The sequence below is a fragment of the Glandiceps talaboti genome, chromosome 10 (assembly GCF_964340395.1).
Source record: "Glandiceps talaboti chromosome 10, keGlaTala1.1, whole genome shotgun sequence".
Classification (NCBI taxonomy): domain Eukaryota; kingdom Metazoa; phylum Hemichordata; class Enteropneusta; family Spengelidae; genus Glandiceps; species Glandiceps talaboti.
The window spans coordinates 16,713,271-16,730,725 of NC_135558.1; the positions used below are offsets into that span (position 1 = coordinate 16,713,271).

At 36.3% G+C, this 17,455-nt stretch overlaps 1 protein-coding gene across 1 annotated transcript; it reads left to right on the top strand.

The window, feature by feature from the left end:
- Nucleotides 1-7,488: 7,488 nt before the first annotated feature.
- Nucleotides 7,489-8,397, top strand: LOC144440674 (histamine N-methyltransferase A-like). The gene has a single exon (XM_078130059.1). It carries the CDS (start codon nucleotides 7,489-7,491, stop codon nucleotides 8,395-8,397), a length of 909 nt encoding a protein of 302 aa, XP_077986185.1.
- Nucleotides 8,398-17,455: the final 9,058 nt, after the last annotated feature.

The following is a 17,455-nucleotide window of genomic DNA, read 5'->3' on the forward strand; positions in this document are numbered from 1 at the left end:
ATACGAAACAATATGACATGATATAATACAAATATGATTTATAATTGTCGATATATGATTTAATGATTAGATATATATCTGTGTATCTGATATCAACGATCTTCTGTACTGTATCATATCGTATTGTACTGTATCATATCGTGTGGTATTATGATGTATCATATTGTATAGTATCGTATGACATTTCACTCTACACTCCATCAGATAACATCTCATCACATCACACCACATCACATCATATCACACTGCATTAAAATCAAATTACATCACACCGCGTGCACACACCGCACCGCATTGCATCGCATCACACAACGCAACGCAGCGCAACACAACACAACACAACACAACACAACGCCAAGCCTAGCCACTGATATCACATCACATCACATCACGCCACGTCACGTCCCGTCCCGTCACGTCACGTCACGTCACATCACATCACATCATGTCACATCACATCACATCACGTCACGTCACGTCACGTCACGTCACGTCACGTCACGTCACGTCACATCACATCACGTCACATCACATCACATCATATCACATCACATCACATCATATCATATCACATCACATCATATCATATCATATCATATCATATCACATCATATCATATCACATATCATATCACATCACATCATATCATATCATATCATATCACATCATATCATATCATATCATATCATATCACATCATATATTATATCACATCACATCATATCATATCATATCATATCACATCACATCATATCATATCATATCATATCATATCATATCATATCACATCATATATTATATCACATCACATCATATCATATCATATCATATCACATCACATCACATCACATCACATCACATCACATCATATCATATCATATCATATCACATCACATCTCATCATATTAGTTCAAATATGAAATTACATATCAAAGTTTGACAATTTATTCGAATTTATTAGGTAAAGATTTACAGAAGTACATAATTATTAAAAAAATACAAGGTATGAAAAAAAAACATCTTTATTTTTAAAAACCCACTTATTTCCAATGTGGCAGGGATATTCAAGACAGTGTAGCATCAATGGTATAGAAAATGTATTACAATAGACATGACAGTTAGAGTGATAAACATCGACTAGAAGAAGGACTAAAATATTACAAAAAATGTGACATGTTCTTTAGATTCAAGTTTGTTCCATAGAAGAGATTTTACATGCCTTTTAAAACTATTTTTTATATGACATTATTAAATGTAAAAACAATAAATAACAGCGCGATATCACATGCACCATATCACATGCACCATATCACATGCACCATATCACATGAACCATATCACATAAACCATATCAAACAGTTTTTAAACATAACATAACAACACATAAAACCGTGTCACACAAACAACATAGCGTAAAATATATAACTTAACATTTAAGATAAGATAAGATAACATCACATCACAGAACATAAGCATAACATCACATCACATATCAAAGTGGTAAACTGCTTGACACATACAGCAACCGATGACATTCTGTACGAAAGCTAGAGTTCGAAATGATACAATCTTTCAAAGTCGTCGACCTGCTATCTAAAGGCCACGATAACATTAAAGACGACTTGAACAGATGTGTAGGAGTGTCTCGTGATGATCCAATAATAACACACAGTAGAGTGCTCGGAAAATCTTGGCAATGAAAACCAATGCGTGTAGAACAAACAATCGTGTATTATCACAGTTAATCAATTAATTAATCGATTGATTGATCGATCGCTATCAATCAGAATGATCGATACCAGAATCACATATGCACAAGACACAGTGAAGAAGACGAATTCAGGACGTTGCTAGAAACTGCGACGATTCACCATCCCTCACGTAAAGAGAACTGGCGTCCATTTCTTGTAGTACCAGTATCTTATGTCAACGGCGTATAAATTTTCACTGTTGTTTTTATGCTTGTCAAAGGTTACGTCACATGTCAAAGGTCACGTCACAACAGATGTTTAAGATTTGTAGCATAGCAGAGAAAGTAGCCGGGTATATGGAGATGATATCCATAACTATTGTCTTTTAGGTTTTATTTCTCCATATTTCATACTAAGTCAGCCTTGACAAGTAAAATTGAGAGGGTCGGTTGAAGAATGGTGGTTTGACCGGGGTTAAACCGAATAGGAAGACCGTCTGTGTTTTTTGACGTACTGTGCATGTGGTGGTCAAATATTTTTTTCCCACGAAGTGTTTTTGGCTCTGATGGAATACACAGCTGTTCGGGACATTAGTGCGTACTTCGAAATTATGGACACCCTTATCATTAAGAGGGCAAGGCGCCATCAACAACGGCAACGGGCGACCGGTATTGGTATAATTCATTCGGTTGTAAATATCCTAAGGGGAGAACAATTTGATTTCCGGGGGGGGGGGGGTATGGAGGAAGTAGGTATGGGAGCAAATTTTTTTTTTCAGTCAGAGTGACAGCAATTTTTTTTCTACGGTCAGTCCTGCATCAATTTTTTTTTTCAAATGGAGTAGCAGTGCAAATTTTTTTTTTAATTAGTCATTAAGTTTGTAATGCGTTGTTCATACCTATACCACGTCATAATGGTTCACAACTGTACCTTTTTTTCAACTTTTTATTGCTTTTAAATTTTCAAAAAACGTACAGAGACAAAACAAGATAAATGCACAATACAGACACAAGAAGTAGAAAAGTACAGTTTAACTAATAGCTTTAGGATACTTACCTTTAAGATGCAAATCAAGGGGAAAATAATTTTTTGTGTGAAAACGTTAAATTACAACTTGAAATAATAGAACAGTTTCAAAATCAATTCTGATCAGTACTAAACCTGCATTTCTTTGAATCAGTCAATTCCTGTAAGTTCTCAGGGAAGATATTATGTTTTGTACTTCGTTATATTTGTTGTTCCTCAATTTTCATTGTCAACTTGAAAAAATTTATTTGTACATCTTTATAAGAGATTTATATTGAAAGAAAAATATATTGATTTTAACACTAGTTTATTGACTCCTGTCTTGTTTTTTAAATTGTCTTAATTTACAGAAGCCAAATAGTCCCCTTCAGATATTGACTGTGTCATTGAAATATTGCAACAAAAATCCTGAAATATGTTTTCTTGGGTCAGAAAAGGAAAGGAAAACTTTGTGTACACTTGGGTTTAAAGCAGAGCTATATAGTGCATACTCTAATGATAAGTGCTGGAAAAAAAACAGGAATTTATACTTGTATTAAAAACATTTGCGCCGCCAAAGAATACATGAGAATAAGGTTTCCAAATTTGCTCATTTCTGGTGCATTGTGACAATTTTTTTTTTCACTTCTGTCTGTTATGACAATTTTTTCTCAAGCCATTACAGGATCAAATTTTTTTTCTGGTTCACCTGGAAACAAATTTTTTTTCTCAAAATCCTCCATACCCCCCCCCCCCGAAATCAAATGGTTCTCCCCTAATATGGCACATTTAGTGTATTGATGTAGACTCTTAGGGGATAGTTTAGTCACCTTGAAACCGGATGTCTGATAAATTATTTAAACAAACTACATGAATGAAAAATCAATAATGATGGGCGTGAAGTATATATTTGATAGTGTTCACCCCGATTGGTTAAAAAAATACTACGGCAGCATTTAGGCCTATATCGTTTTGTCTGTACAAATGTATCAATATTATTATGATGAAGTGTGTATTTGAATATGCTTGCTAACCAATTTGAAACCGTAAAACGTCGCCCTGAACTTGATGTATTCGGTCTGATTGGTTAAAAATTGAAATATTAAAATTTGTCGACTATTTAATGTTTGTCAATGACATGGTGGTCATCACCCCCAGTATAGTTAAAGGTACCCAAACACTGGAATCCTTATTGTAAGCGTCGGCCCAAGTAGGAACTTGATGTATGGCTTAATTTCTATTTGAAGTCGCTCCTCCGCCCCCAACATTCAGTCCACAGACACTTGTGTCCCAATTTTAGGCGAAAGTATGTGCAAGGGATAAAATAACACGGGTTTCTACGATCGTTGTAAGTCAACACACCACGATATATAAATGTGTGGACTTACACTATCCCAGAAACCCATTATTTCACCCCACTTTCACATAGTATCCAAATATGTCAATATTGTCGATATTTTGTGATATTTTGAAACATATCTCGGAACGCAAGACTTGGTGTCTGTGATTCGGTCGGTTACACTAGTTTGTATGTTACCATGGTAACTAGCAATACCGACCCAACACAGTACTTACTGTCTCCTTATTCAAGGCCCCTGCCTCCAAATATACTCCGTCAAATAATTTAAATTTGTTTCTTAAGATAACAAAACAAATATTTTTAGGTAACTGTTGTCTGCTCAAGCTTGTTTCATTCTATCTGAATAAAATGTCTTTAAAAAAAAAAAAATATTTTCAGTGAAATAATGAGAGTGATTGCATGCCAAAACAAGTGGCCGGGGGTGAACACGTAAGCTTGTAGCCCTTGGAAGACTTCTAGTAAACTGGGAACAAAGTAAGGACATTTTCCTTTACAAAACTGAAAACGTATGACAAAAATTAATCTCAAAATATTTGAAGAATATGAAATTTGAAAAAAAAATACAAATACAAATATAAAAAAATCCCCAGGGAATGGTGCCAGTCTTTCTGTTGACGTCAAGATGTTGGTCAAATACTGAAATGTGCCGCCAAAAAGCTGGATGACTGTTCACGAAAGGGGCAATCATATATAATCGATCGATATGTACTTTAATATTCCATGTTCAAGAAATGTCTCCATTCGTACAAGCCTACTGACTGAGCGACAAGCGCGTCTCGTGCTGGCATATCATTGACCGTAGATATATATGCAGGAATAATCTCAAGAAGTCACCCTACAGCCTACAGCGCCCCCAAAGGCAGAAAATCATAACGAATGGCCCGGGGGATGTCGCCTATGACCAGGTAGGTAGGTGGGGTTTTTTTTTTGTGTCTGAATGCATATCCCCGTCTAACATTCACCCGATAAGGCCAAAAAAAATGTATCTGGTTCTGGTCAGGGTAAACCTTCTAAAGTGGTGCGACGACGCGAATTTTTTATTTTCCTAATTTTTTTTTTTTTTTTTTTTTTTTGCAAATTAGTAAATACACATTTTTTTGACACTTTACATACTCTGTTCTATCATATTTATCTCTTGAAAAACTTCCTATTTCTTCGAAGCAGTTTAGGCTTTGTATTTAAGCAGTCTTGGCATGTGGGGTAGATTTCAGCTGCTTGTTCTCCTGATATCAGGAATAAATAAGGAACGGGAAAGCAAAAATTATCGGGAAAACAGGATCGACGCGAGGGTATTCAGGGCACGCGCGCGCTGACCAGAACCAGATATATTTTTTTTTTTGGCCTAAGCCTGTCCAACATTCACCCGATAAGCCTGTCTAACATTCACCCGATAAGCCTGTCTAACATTCACCCGATAAGCCTGTCTAACATTCACCCGATAAGCCTGTCTAACATTCACCCGATAAGCCTGTCCAACATTCACCCGATAAGCCTGTCCAACATTCACCCGATAAGCCTGTCCAACATTCACCCGATAAGCCTGTCCAACATTCACCCGATAAGCCTGTCTAACATTCACCCGATAAGCCTGTCTAACATTCACCCGATAAGCCTGTCTAACATTCACCCGATAAGCCTGTCTAACATTCACCCGATAAGCCTGTCTAACATTCACCCGATAAGCCTGTCTAACATTCACCCGATAAGCCTGTCTAACATTCACCCGATAAGCCTGTCTAACATTCACCCGATAAGCCTGTCTAACATTCACCCGATAAGCCTGTCTAACATTCACCCGATAAGCCTGTCTAACATTAACCCGATAAGCCTGTCTAACATTCACCCGATAAGCCTGTCTAACATTCACCCGATAAGCCTGTCCAACATTCACCCGATAAGCCTGTCTAACATTCACCCGATAAGCCTGTCTAACATTCACCCGATAAGCCTGTCCAACATTCACCCGATAAGCCTGTCTAACATTCACCCGATAAGCCTACCCACATCCCCTTTTAATTTTAAAAGGTGAGTGTCTTTATGTTCAATAAATAAAATAAGTAACCAGATTTAAACTGGTTTGCCTTCCGTAAGGGCGTTCCTACATACAATAATAGTCCAGTCAATCTAGCGGAAATTTAGGCCGAACCAGGACATAATTGCAACAGAAATAATTTTAGCGCATCTTGCTCAGAATTTTAGGCTGATTAACATATCAAAAGTCTAGAAAAATTTAAGTGGCAGAACATGGTGAAAAAAAAGAAGATCTTTCTTAATTAATTAGTGAAAAAATAATATTCATGAAATACAATTTGTTCAAAAACCAATGCAAGCAACATGTCTATGGGTAGGTCTGAAGATCATGAATTACTTTTGAGTCACTTTATGATTGTACAATCATTCCTATTGAATTTAAACAACTGAACTATTTGTAATTACTCTCTTGTTGATGCTTGTCAGTATTTATTTATTTGTCTATTTATTATTTATTGTTTGCTTGTTTATTTATTATACATGTTTGTTTGTTTGTTTGTTTGTTTGTTTGTTTTCGTAACTAAGTCTGAGTGCCCTGTGGGTGCAGTAGTATGATTTATTTTTGAATACTACTCGCCTATTTTTCTCCGTAATTTAGTTTTCATAATTTTGGCAAACTATTTTGGTCCGGGTCGGACTCGTGCATTTCATTCTTCAGACCATGGAGACTCCCCTTATATTTCTTCAGGCATATATGGTTTCTGACTTTGCTTGCTGGACTGGTTTTACTTGAACTACAAATCTAGGTTAACACAATTCACACCTTCTAACCCCCCCCCCCCCTTGTCCTACACTATCCATCACTGATAAGACTTCAGCAGCAACACAGACAAGTAGTTGGTTATCACCTGAGCTGATGCACAAAATTTAATATTAGCTCTGGTAGAGGACTGCTATAAATCCCGTACATGTCAAACACTGAGTCAACATTTTGGCAGCTCAAGGGCACGGACAATGGGAGAGGACCTATTGCCAACCTGTTTCTTGTATTTGTCCAAACCTTGGAGTAATTATACTGACATGGTTAGACGAAACAGTCAATAAGTTGTTCAAAGGTCACTATGCATCCGAAAACTTTGTAGAAATCATTTTTTAAAAATAACTACGTCACTAGGCGTAACGTCAGAGAAAACGTTTAAATTCCATTCTATTATTGAAAAGCGAAACGTCGTAGATATTGTAAAAAAAATACGTCACTGTAGTACATTGCATAATTATTAATTTAATTCCATTATTGGTTGATGTAGTATTTGCAATTGTCATTGGTTCTCTGTTCATGCATATCCAATTTATGCAAATGAATATTTGAACAGCTATATCCATTTTGTAAAATGTAACGAGTTTTCGGTTCACTTTTGTTTTGTTGTTCGTCAGATAGAAAAGATATTGATAGTGTGGAGACATGTCGCAGCTGACGACAGTTCGAAGTATTTTAAGTGACATGGATCATTACAATGCCTGTCGACAAACCTATAGTATATCCCGAGTTAAATGGTTAACAGTTCGCGTACCTCGATGGATGAACCAAACATTTACATCTGTCCTGGAAAATATGGAATTTGGCAGTGAAATATCACCAAAAACGGGAGAAAGGAACGGACATTTTGGTGTCCTCAGCGTCGGCAGTGGTGCTGGAGAAGTCAATCATATGATGATCGATCGTCTGCTTGGAAAGTTTCCCGCCATAAATTGTACAATAATTGAACCGGGTCGGAAAGAAATGGTGAAATATCAAAAGTTGGTGAGCGAAAACAGCGAGAAGCTTAAAAATGTAGCCTTCCAGTGGTATGCTGAAACGTTTGAAACCTATTACGAAAGAAATTTGGAAGATAAATTTAATTTGATTGAATGTATCGAAACCATGTACTACTTCAACGATTATGAGGGTGTGCTTCAGAAAATGTACGACAGTCTTGCTCCTAATGGTGTAATGTTGATAGTCTTGGCCGCTGCGAATGCTGGATATCACAACCTGTGGAAACATCATGGCGAGGTGTTGCGTGACGACAACATGAACTTTGTCTCAGCGGCCGATATCAAAGACACGCTCCGGAAAAATGGCATCCCGTTCAGTACGACTCCCGACAAATACCGAGTGGATATTTCGGAAGTATTCGTCGAAGGTTCGGAAGTCGGTGATCAGATCTTGGACTTTTTGACTCAAATCTATCACTTTCGGCAGACGACACCAGAAAATATTAAAAATGACTTAATCTCTCTTTTAAAAAGTGAGAAATGTTCCGAAATTGTCGATGGTAAAATATTTTTCAATAACACTCTCGAAACTATAATTGTGAAAAAAATAATGTAGTATTTCATCTAGTCAAACACGGATGGCCGAGGCAGTAAATGATCACAACCTAAACAATGAGATGCAGCCTCGAGAGGCTTGCTAAATCTGGTATTACGATAAGGTCGAATTCTATTTATATATTTCATCCGCATTTATTATTTACATGTTTGTACGTATTCATATAATCTACAAGGCTCCAGTTGTAAGCCTTGCGAAAAGAGAAAAACAGACATATATGGTCCGTCGACCGGTATTGCATTGTGTGCTAGGACTTTCCTAATGTGTTTGACTGTACAATTTAATCATTAAAATTAGTTTTGTGACGTCACTGAAAACATATCCATATAACGTGTAGTATATTCGGGAATGTAATTAGCGCCCTCTCGTGACATGATGATCACTCAAGCAGTGACGTAAATTAACATGCATATAAAAGCGGAACATCTTTGTACACGCACTAGGGTGACGTTGATTAATTAATTAATTACTTTTTTTGTAAATGATAGGATAGCTGGAAGTTTGGTGATTTTTATTTTTTTTAATTCTGAATTATGAGAAACTGATTAGATAATATATAACTGATATTAAACGAGATAATAATATACTATTGGATATAATGTACTATTTGATATAATGTACTACATGTATGTGATGACGACTGTCCAATGAGTAGCATGCCAACTCTTTAGAGAGGTGGATTCTTAGTCGGTTTAAATACTTGTGTTTTCATGTGAAATGTTAGATTTGGATTTAGAGTTCACGTGGAATAATAAATCAAGTCTCCTTCCGGTGAAAAGCTGTTTTGCTAGAGTCTTTGCTGTATGCTGCGAGATTTGTCATGCCTCCCTGTGTAACTGACTGTTCGGTATGTATGTATGTATGTATGTATGTATGTATGTATGTATGTATGTATGTATGTACGTACGTACGTACGTACGTACGTACGTACGTACGATGGTATTTGCTCAAGTAACGTTTTTTGCAAACATAAATGTTATTACATGTGAAACAAATCGCCAGGGATTTCCCCTGTTGATGCAACACATGTGTACGGGCACCAATAAAAGTAGAACTTTTAACTTGTTCAAATGCGCCGACATTTGCTATCCTGTGTGTGTGTGTGTGGGGGGGGGGGGTGTTGTAAAGAAAAATACTCCGAAGACTTGAACTGAAACTTCGTTTTTCTATCGCAAAACAGCGTGAATGATATATTGGAGACATCCCACATGCAATCAGAGAAACCACAGTTTCAGCGAATTGATGCATTCAAAAATTCCATTGGTGAGATAAAGGTATACGTACAGAAGAATTGACAGAACTGTTGATAAAGGACAGAGTTTAAAACACTACTAAATCAGAGTGTTTATAGAGACACTAATAATCGTAGATGTAACCTAGTATTTCCAGGTATTGACCAAAACTCAGACACCCGGCCCGTTGAAGATTGGAATATTGGAGATAAATTTGATAGGTATTGCCAAAGAAATGCAATTTGACTGAATGCATAGAATGTTTGGTGTTTGGTGATCACATTTGATTGTTGCAAATTGCAATGTTCTCCTTGTTGTATTGCCCCCCTCCCCTCATTGCTCCAAGACAACTTGAACTTGAAGTTGAAGGACATCCATATATAACATAACACGTACGCATGTACATCAATCAGCATTGACGAAGACTGTTTTCCCAAAGAATGCAAGTTATTCGAAGTAATCGGCTGGCAAACAAGTTGATCATATATGTGGTATTTTGTTTGTTTTACAAATAGCCCGTTCCAGAGTCCGTTCTTACATGTCTCTCTATACTGGTATGCTTAGAAGAAATTTTGATCATGATGAAATTGTAATTACCGCCACCAACGATCATACATCAACTTTACTTTGTTTTAGCTATAAACTCCACCACGCATGCGTTAGTTTTCAATCCAACATGGCGGCAAAATGAACGTTGTATATGTTTTGTCGTGCAACAAAATTTGAAATTTAAATCCTACATCTACAGCTTTCCATCGGAACAACTAAGATGGATTCTATGGCTGGGGAGGACCATACATTGCCAATCGATTTTGATGGCAGGTGAGTATTTTAGGAAAACAGACAACATTTTTTGGGTGTGATCGTTAAAAGTGTTGTGAGTCAGTTTAGGAACAGCTGATCAGTGTGAGAACTGTGATTGAAACTGAATCACCGTACACGTTGAACGAACCATCCGGCATTTGTACTCTTGTCGATAAAAATATAAAGCAGCACTGTTTACATCATGAAACGTCTCCTTATTTTGGCAGCCATTAGCCCCTTTCCTGTACAATTTCGTAATTTGAGATATACCGACGCTTGTTGAGTCGTGTACCGAAGCCGTTTGTTATAGTGTTGACAAAAATCTTTTCAAAGAGGGTCTGCGCATGTTGCAACAGGGAATACGTTACACACGTGTCATAATAAATCCGATAGCAGCTGACGGTCATGTATGTACACGTAGAAAGGTTTAGTTGTGACGATTGAGCTCTGCAAATTTGTCGTTCGATAAAAATCAAACATGACGAAAACCCTTGCCGTGAAAATTGTCCGTGTTTTGTTTGGATATTATTTTTGGAAATTTTAAAGATTCGAATGTGCCCTATGCTACTCTGTATCATTCGGATGAAATTATCGTTCCAAGAAAAATTTGAAAGCTGCAGATTTCTTGGTAATTCAACTTTGAAATTATTTCTCATCAATGTACATGGTATAAATTGTGGAGTGTAAAAACCACTGGACATTGGAGAGACACTCTTGTCTGTTACTTTTTGATAAAACTGAAAGCAGAAGAAATTAAAAAGTAAAAAGAGGAATGCATACATATGGGCTGGAAGTTATGCTATGTATGTATGTACATGTATATTGGACTCTACTGCACACCATCGAATTTTGGTAAAGTAACAGTCCATTTGGACTACAAAGGAAAAGGTCAATTTCCCGCCCTGACAATATTTCACACTCAAGTAATTTGAGCAAAAGGGCCTTACTGGAATGACTGAAGAATGAACAGAATAATGAATATCCCATTTTGAAACTCAAGCAAATGGGGAAGAGAATGTGAGAATATAGCATAGGGGTTGTGTGAATGCTGAAATAAATTATACTTTGAATGGAAAGTCATCACAGAACAGAATCAGCTGTTTTTTTAAAAGTTACTCTACACTGTATTATAATTTATAAATAGATCTCAGGGTTTATGCTGTGTAGAACCATAGACAGTAGTCTATGATATGATGGTCTATCATGGTCTATGATAGAATCATAGAATCATATGATAGAATCATAGACCCTACATGAAAGGGTCTCGGATAGAACTCGCATGTATTATTAAAGTGATGTAAACAACATAATCAATATTGTACCCAGGGTTGTACCCTGAACAATAAGTTGTTATGTAACAGCCAAGCTGGTGGGAGTCCTTTGTATCATGGACTATTAGGAAGTGATGTCATTGTTCTGTGAAATAGTCAAAGGGGATGTTGTAATAATGACAACAGATGAAAAGAATTTAACAGCTAGCTAGTGTACTAAAATAGATCAAAAACACTGATTTGCAGAGATTATTTTTAGGAATTCTGCACCAGAGAGGACGGGGGATAACACAAACATGTAGTTTCCCAACCCTGTTTACAAAATGGTTTACTCACCCCTGCATCTTTTTTTATCAGTAATTTTGATTGGGTTATGAAAAATTTGAGTAAAAAGAAGGGTGAACTTGAAAGGTATATGCACTCAATGTTTGTAGTGTTTTCTGCGTAAACTTGTGCTGTATGTATGCTACACTTGCACTCATACATCATGGGGTTCTGCTGTGTTATTTCAAAGTACACGTATGTACAGTAAACTCTACGTCAGTTTCCAACTCATGTTCACCGACTTTCCCTAACAAAATTATGATACAAATCACAATACAAAACTTTTTCAGTTTAAATACACTCTACTGTTAGTGGGGTCATGATGGGCAAATAGTTACGGTGGTTGGCTTTGAATATGCTAGGTTGCAGGTTCAAGCCTTATTGCTGCTGTTTGTTTCTTATGAGCAGAAATTGCTCAAAGTAAATAAAAGAATTGAATTGAATTGTTTCTGAGTGGCTAAAGTTCTTGAATTGGGCAATATTTGAACCCTGACTGTGTCTCAGTCTACCCAGCTGTATAATTGGGGGACCTGGTAGGATAGAGGTTGCAATGTGAATGCTTTAACCCAGTATGTGCTTATAAAGTCTGCAATGGATTGTATGCTCCCCAGGGAGTTGAGGAAGTAAAGGGCAGTTGTGTCACTATAGATCCTTGCACAAGGGGTAATAATTGTAATTTGAGCACAGACTGGGAAAGCTCTATATAGATACTAACAGTATTATTATTGTTATTGAGGTTGTCCAACCTTAGCAAAGACACTGCACTGTAACTGTTTTTTTTTTCACTTTTGCCACCACCTCAGTATAAATACACTGTGTATACCAACACACTTGCAAAGGTCACAATAACATTATTTGTGTGTATTTGACAACATATTTGACACGGGGCGCAATTTTTTGGATGTATGCATCACTGGGGACGCATCGTAAACAAGGGAGAAATGGGGATTACTTGTATACCAGTCTTAATCAGTAAGTTATCCTATATGGAGCTGGAGGCCATGGTAGTCAAAATATTTAACTAAGAAAGAATCAGAGATTTTACTGCTACTGGTTACCACATAGACTGTAAGATACGTCGTGACGTTTCGCCCTCACCGTGTTAGGGGTTGGCCGATGGTTGAGGGCGCCCTGCCACGGCGTACCTTACAGACTAGTTACCACATATATCGACAGATACTAATTGCATTTTATCATAACACCATATTACAAAAGTAAACTCAACACTTTTATCTACCACAACAACAAAAATTCTTGTAGCTTCGTTACGAAAAAAAAGGGCCTTCATACTTTCTGACCTTCATGTACAAAAGAGTATTCAGACCTTAACTATTTGACTGTTGTACCGTTTTCAGACATTTGCCCCCTAAGGAGTTGTACATGTACTGAGTGGCTATAGGCTAAAGTACAAATATGATACTCACACTAACAAAAACGTAACCAGAGAACTAGGTGTATAGGTATTGTATGAACTGGGTCACTTTGCTCAATACATGTATTCATTGTGTGTTTGTATTGTAACTTGTTGGATATCAAAATATGTCTCAGAGAGACACAGCTAGAGGTCATTTAGTTACTCTTTCTCAAAGTTATTATACAAAGTTATTTGATAATTACTTATATTTGGTATCCAGGTAATATGATATTCACTTGTATTTCAATTTGTAATTGAAATAATTTCGTAGTAACTAGTTTAAAGAATAACCGCTAGAGAAATAACCTTAGTTGCCACAGACACTCACTATTATTGGTAGCAGGTTTGGGTTACCATAGCAACTGTTGTTTGTGTAGGTATTTGTGGAATAAAGCTGCTAGTCACCTCAAACTAGAGTATCCTTTACATAGGATATAATCTAAGTTTTGCAGTATTCTAAACTGAAATGGTAACTTAAAATTAACAACCCCAGGCTAAAGTATTTTTTCTGTCTATCCACCAAATAAAAAGCATACTATTAGTCTTGCTAAGATTCTACAGTTGCACCTTTTTCAAGGGAGGTATGGGGGGGGGGGGGGGGGGGTATTAATTTTCACCTGTAATCTCTACTATGAATAATTACCTTTTCTGTTACTCTGAACATGTAAGTTATATGTGTACTTGGTATTTGAAGGGCCATAGCTAGCTTCATGAGCTGAGTTAGTAGTAGATAGTACTATAGTAGTTTGTTTGAAGGAACATGTACTTTTTTGAAGCATATACCTGTACTTACAGATACTGTTAAACTTGTAGCCAAGTGAGCTACTACATTTGTAGTACTAACTGAAGAACACTTAAATCATCTCTTGTTAAAAAAATGTTGTTAGCAGAACTCAAACCTGGTTTTTACACGTAGGTATAATAATATGATTATAAACAATTTGATGACCTCACATTAACAATAGTATACATGTATTGTATATTTGTGTAATGTACATGTATATACTAAGAATGCCTAGGGAAACCCCTTGTACATAACTGGATTGTATCACCAAAAGTCAACTCTTATACAAGTACATGTACTCTGCTAACTTATGCCATTGTTCATGTACAGTGAGTGGTTTTTGCTAAGGCTTGGCAGAGGTAGAAAGGAGTCACTGGTTATAGTTTATACCTCCATGGGTGCAATCAATTGGGAACATTGGTAACACTGACAGGAAAGGGGAAATACAAATGTACATGTATGGTGTATGGTAAAACTTGGATGGATTTCCATACTTTGTGCCATGATTTTGGTGGGGAAATCTGGTAATGATTGCAGATTTGTAATATCTTGCAACATAATTTTGGTTGGGAAACCCCAGTAACAGAGGGGAGAAATCTGGTAAAATTTGCATAGATTTCTATACATGTACCAAGTACCGTAATTTTGTGGGAAAACTACTTTGGGAACATGGGTAGAATGTACTACTTACAGGTACATGTACTTCAAAACAAGACATTCGCAGAACATCATTAGGTCAGAAATATATAGAAAAATAGAAAAAATTGTGAATTTAGAGTTTAATTGTACAGTTGTCTTTAGATGTAAGAGAAGTCTGATACTGGGGTAGACTGTAAGATACGTCGTGACGTTTCGCCCTCACCGGTGTTAGGGGTTGGCCGATGTGTGAGGGCGCCCTGTCATGGCGTACCTTACAGACTAATACTGGGGCTGAACAAGTCAACGTGATTTATCTTACAGTCTAAGTCAAGTTCATAACGTTAAATCTATCGTAAAAAATTTATGAACTAATTTGAAATAATTATTCAGATAACTGACACTTTAATGTGTGTAATTTGTACTGTTAATGACTTGATAGTGTGTTGACATGGTAAAATTGACTGACAAGTAGTTAAAAAACAACAACAGATCAAACTAGGCATTGTAATGTATTGTATTGTATACTTCATTTTGACATGTGGTGGTTTGGTAGGTGCCCCCTGTACAAGCTGAAAGCTGTTGACATACTTTACTCACCAAGATACTGAAGTAGTTCTATTGTCAAGGGCCTGTGGTTTGTCGTATTTTAAAATACTCTGTACAGCTATTCCAGTTTCGTGATAAAAAATGTCACCACTTTTGGTATCACTTGTATAAACGTGGACGACAAGAACGAAGGAGACAATTTGTTATGGTGATTGTCACAGCACAGCTTGGTGTCTCTGATGTTCCCGATTTTGTTGTAGCCGTTCGGTGTAACTCAATGCTGCGGGTACGGTGATACCTATATTACAGACAGGTATGTCTTGTTTGGCATGCTGGTAACTAGTTCAGCTGTCTTTTTTTTTTCAATCTGGCTGACAAGTTTTGACAAATTTGACTGCAGTAGTACATTCTTACAGTTGTATCTATAATTTAGGACAGATGTGATGATATCGAAAAAATCACCTTTTTTAAAAAGCTTGATGTCCTGAAATATTTATTGTCATACACACTCATTTACAGTAGATTTATCGTTTTTGTCATTCAAGTCTGGTCATACATGTACAAATAGACTCCTGGTCTCCATAAATTAAATTAAATTGGTTTAGTGTTTACACGGACGCAGTTGTCAAAAACTCAAAAGATTTTTTTTTTTTAAATGATGCAGTATTAAATATTGACATCACAGTAGACAAAATATATTCAGCAGATCTATTTCATTTACATGAAATATATTATATATTTATAGACAAATTGTCTATTTCATTCTTTGATATCTTTCGGTCACTTCATTATCGATGTCGATTACCACTGATAAAAGACCAGATGTGAGTATGTCTATGTCAAAGGTCAGGTCGTCAATACTTTACACTATGACATATTACATGATATAAAAATCACAACCACTTGGTAATATTTACAAAAGATTTACAATCACAACATGTATATTGTCTGTTTCCATGGTAATGGATTTACCCACAATGCAGTTCGGTAAACAGGAAGTCCATGGTTTGACACCATACACGATGTAGTTTCTAGTTCACATCTGTTAGGATAACATAGAGATATAATATATATTATTAAGTGGTCATTTCTCTGAGCCTTCAAGGTCAATGTCAGAAGAAAATGAAGAAAGGTAATCATGATCTTGTACTTGTTTGAACTGTTCTATTTCTTTGAGACCCCCCTTTACATTTAATTATTTAACTTGTTGGGAGGGGGGGGGGGGATGCACCCGCGATTTTGTTATGCATAAACTCTACATACACATGTACGTTGCAGACATCAAATTTTGTTTTAAGGAGCCAAAGTTTAATTACACACACATGTACACAGCCTAACAATTGTTTCATATAAAGTGTATTTTCCACATGCATGTATGTGTATATGTAATTCTAAGGAACGAAGTTGTTTTGTTTCTTATACAGTATTTTACTTTTCCTAAGAGTACAATTACAAATGTAGGTAGTATCCTGTGAAAGTGCAAGTTTGGTGAGATTGAAAATGGACAAACAAATTAACTATTACTAAAAGTAAACACCAAAACTGTTGGCATTTGAATACCAGTGTTTTTTCAAAGCTTTGGTAACCCTTATAACATAGTTGGTAGATGTAGTCTTGCTGCTAGAACCCATGGGCTTTTCTGCTCACTGTGAAAACGACTGAAGGAAAACATATTATCGATAATTTGCAGTGTTCATATTTTTCACAAACACATGTTTGCATTGTTGAAGTGGTCGTCAAAAACCTTTGATTCCTGATATTCTGTATGGAATTCAGTTTAGTAGGATAATACAATGTACAGGCTGTAGATAGAGGAAACAGATGTCCATGTGCTTGAAGGCAAAATAATCCTTTTTTTTTGTAAAATAAAAATGGTGATTCTCTTGATTCTTCAATTGAAATACCTTAGCAGATATTTAAAAAAAATTCTCTTATTTGATGGCTGTGGCAGATACATAGACAGGAAAACACTTGGTAGTGGTAGAGAACTGGCTGAAATAGAGTTTTTGTTACATTTTGAGGCTATGTAGTTTTCACTTTTGTG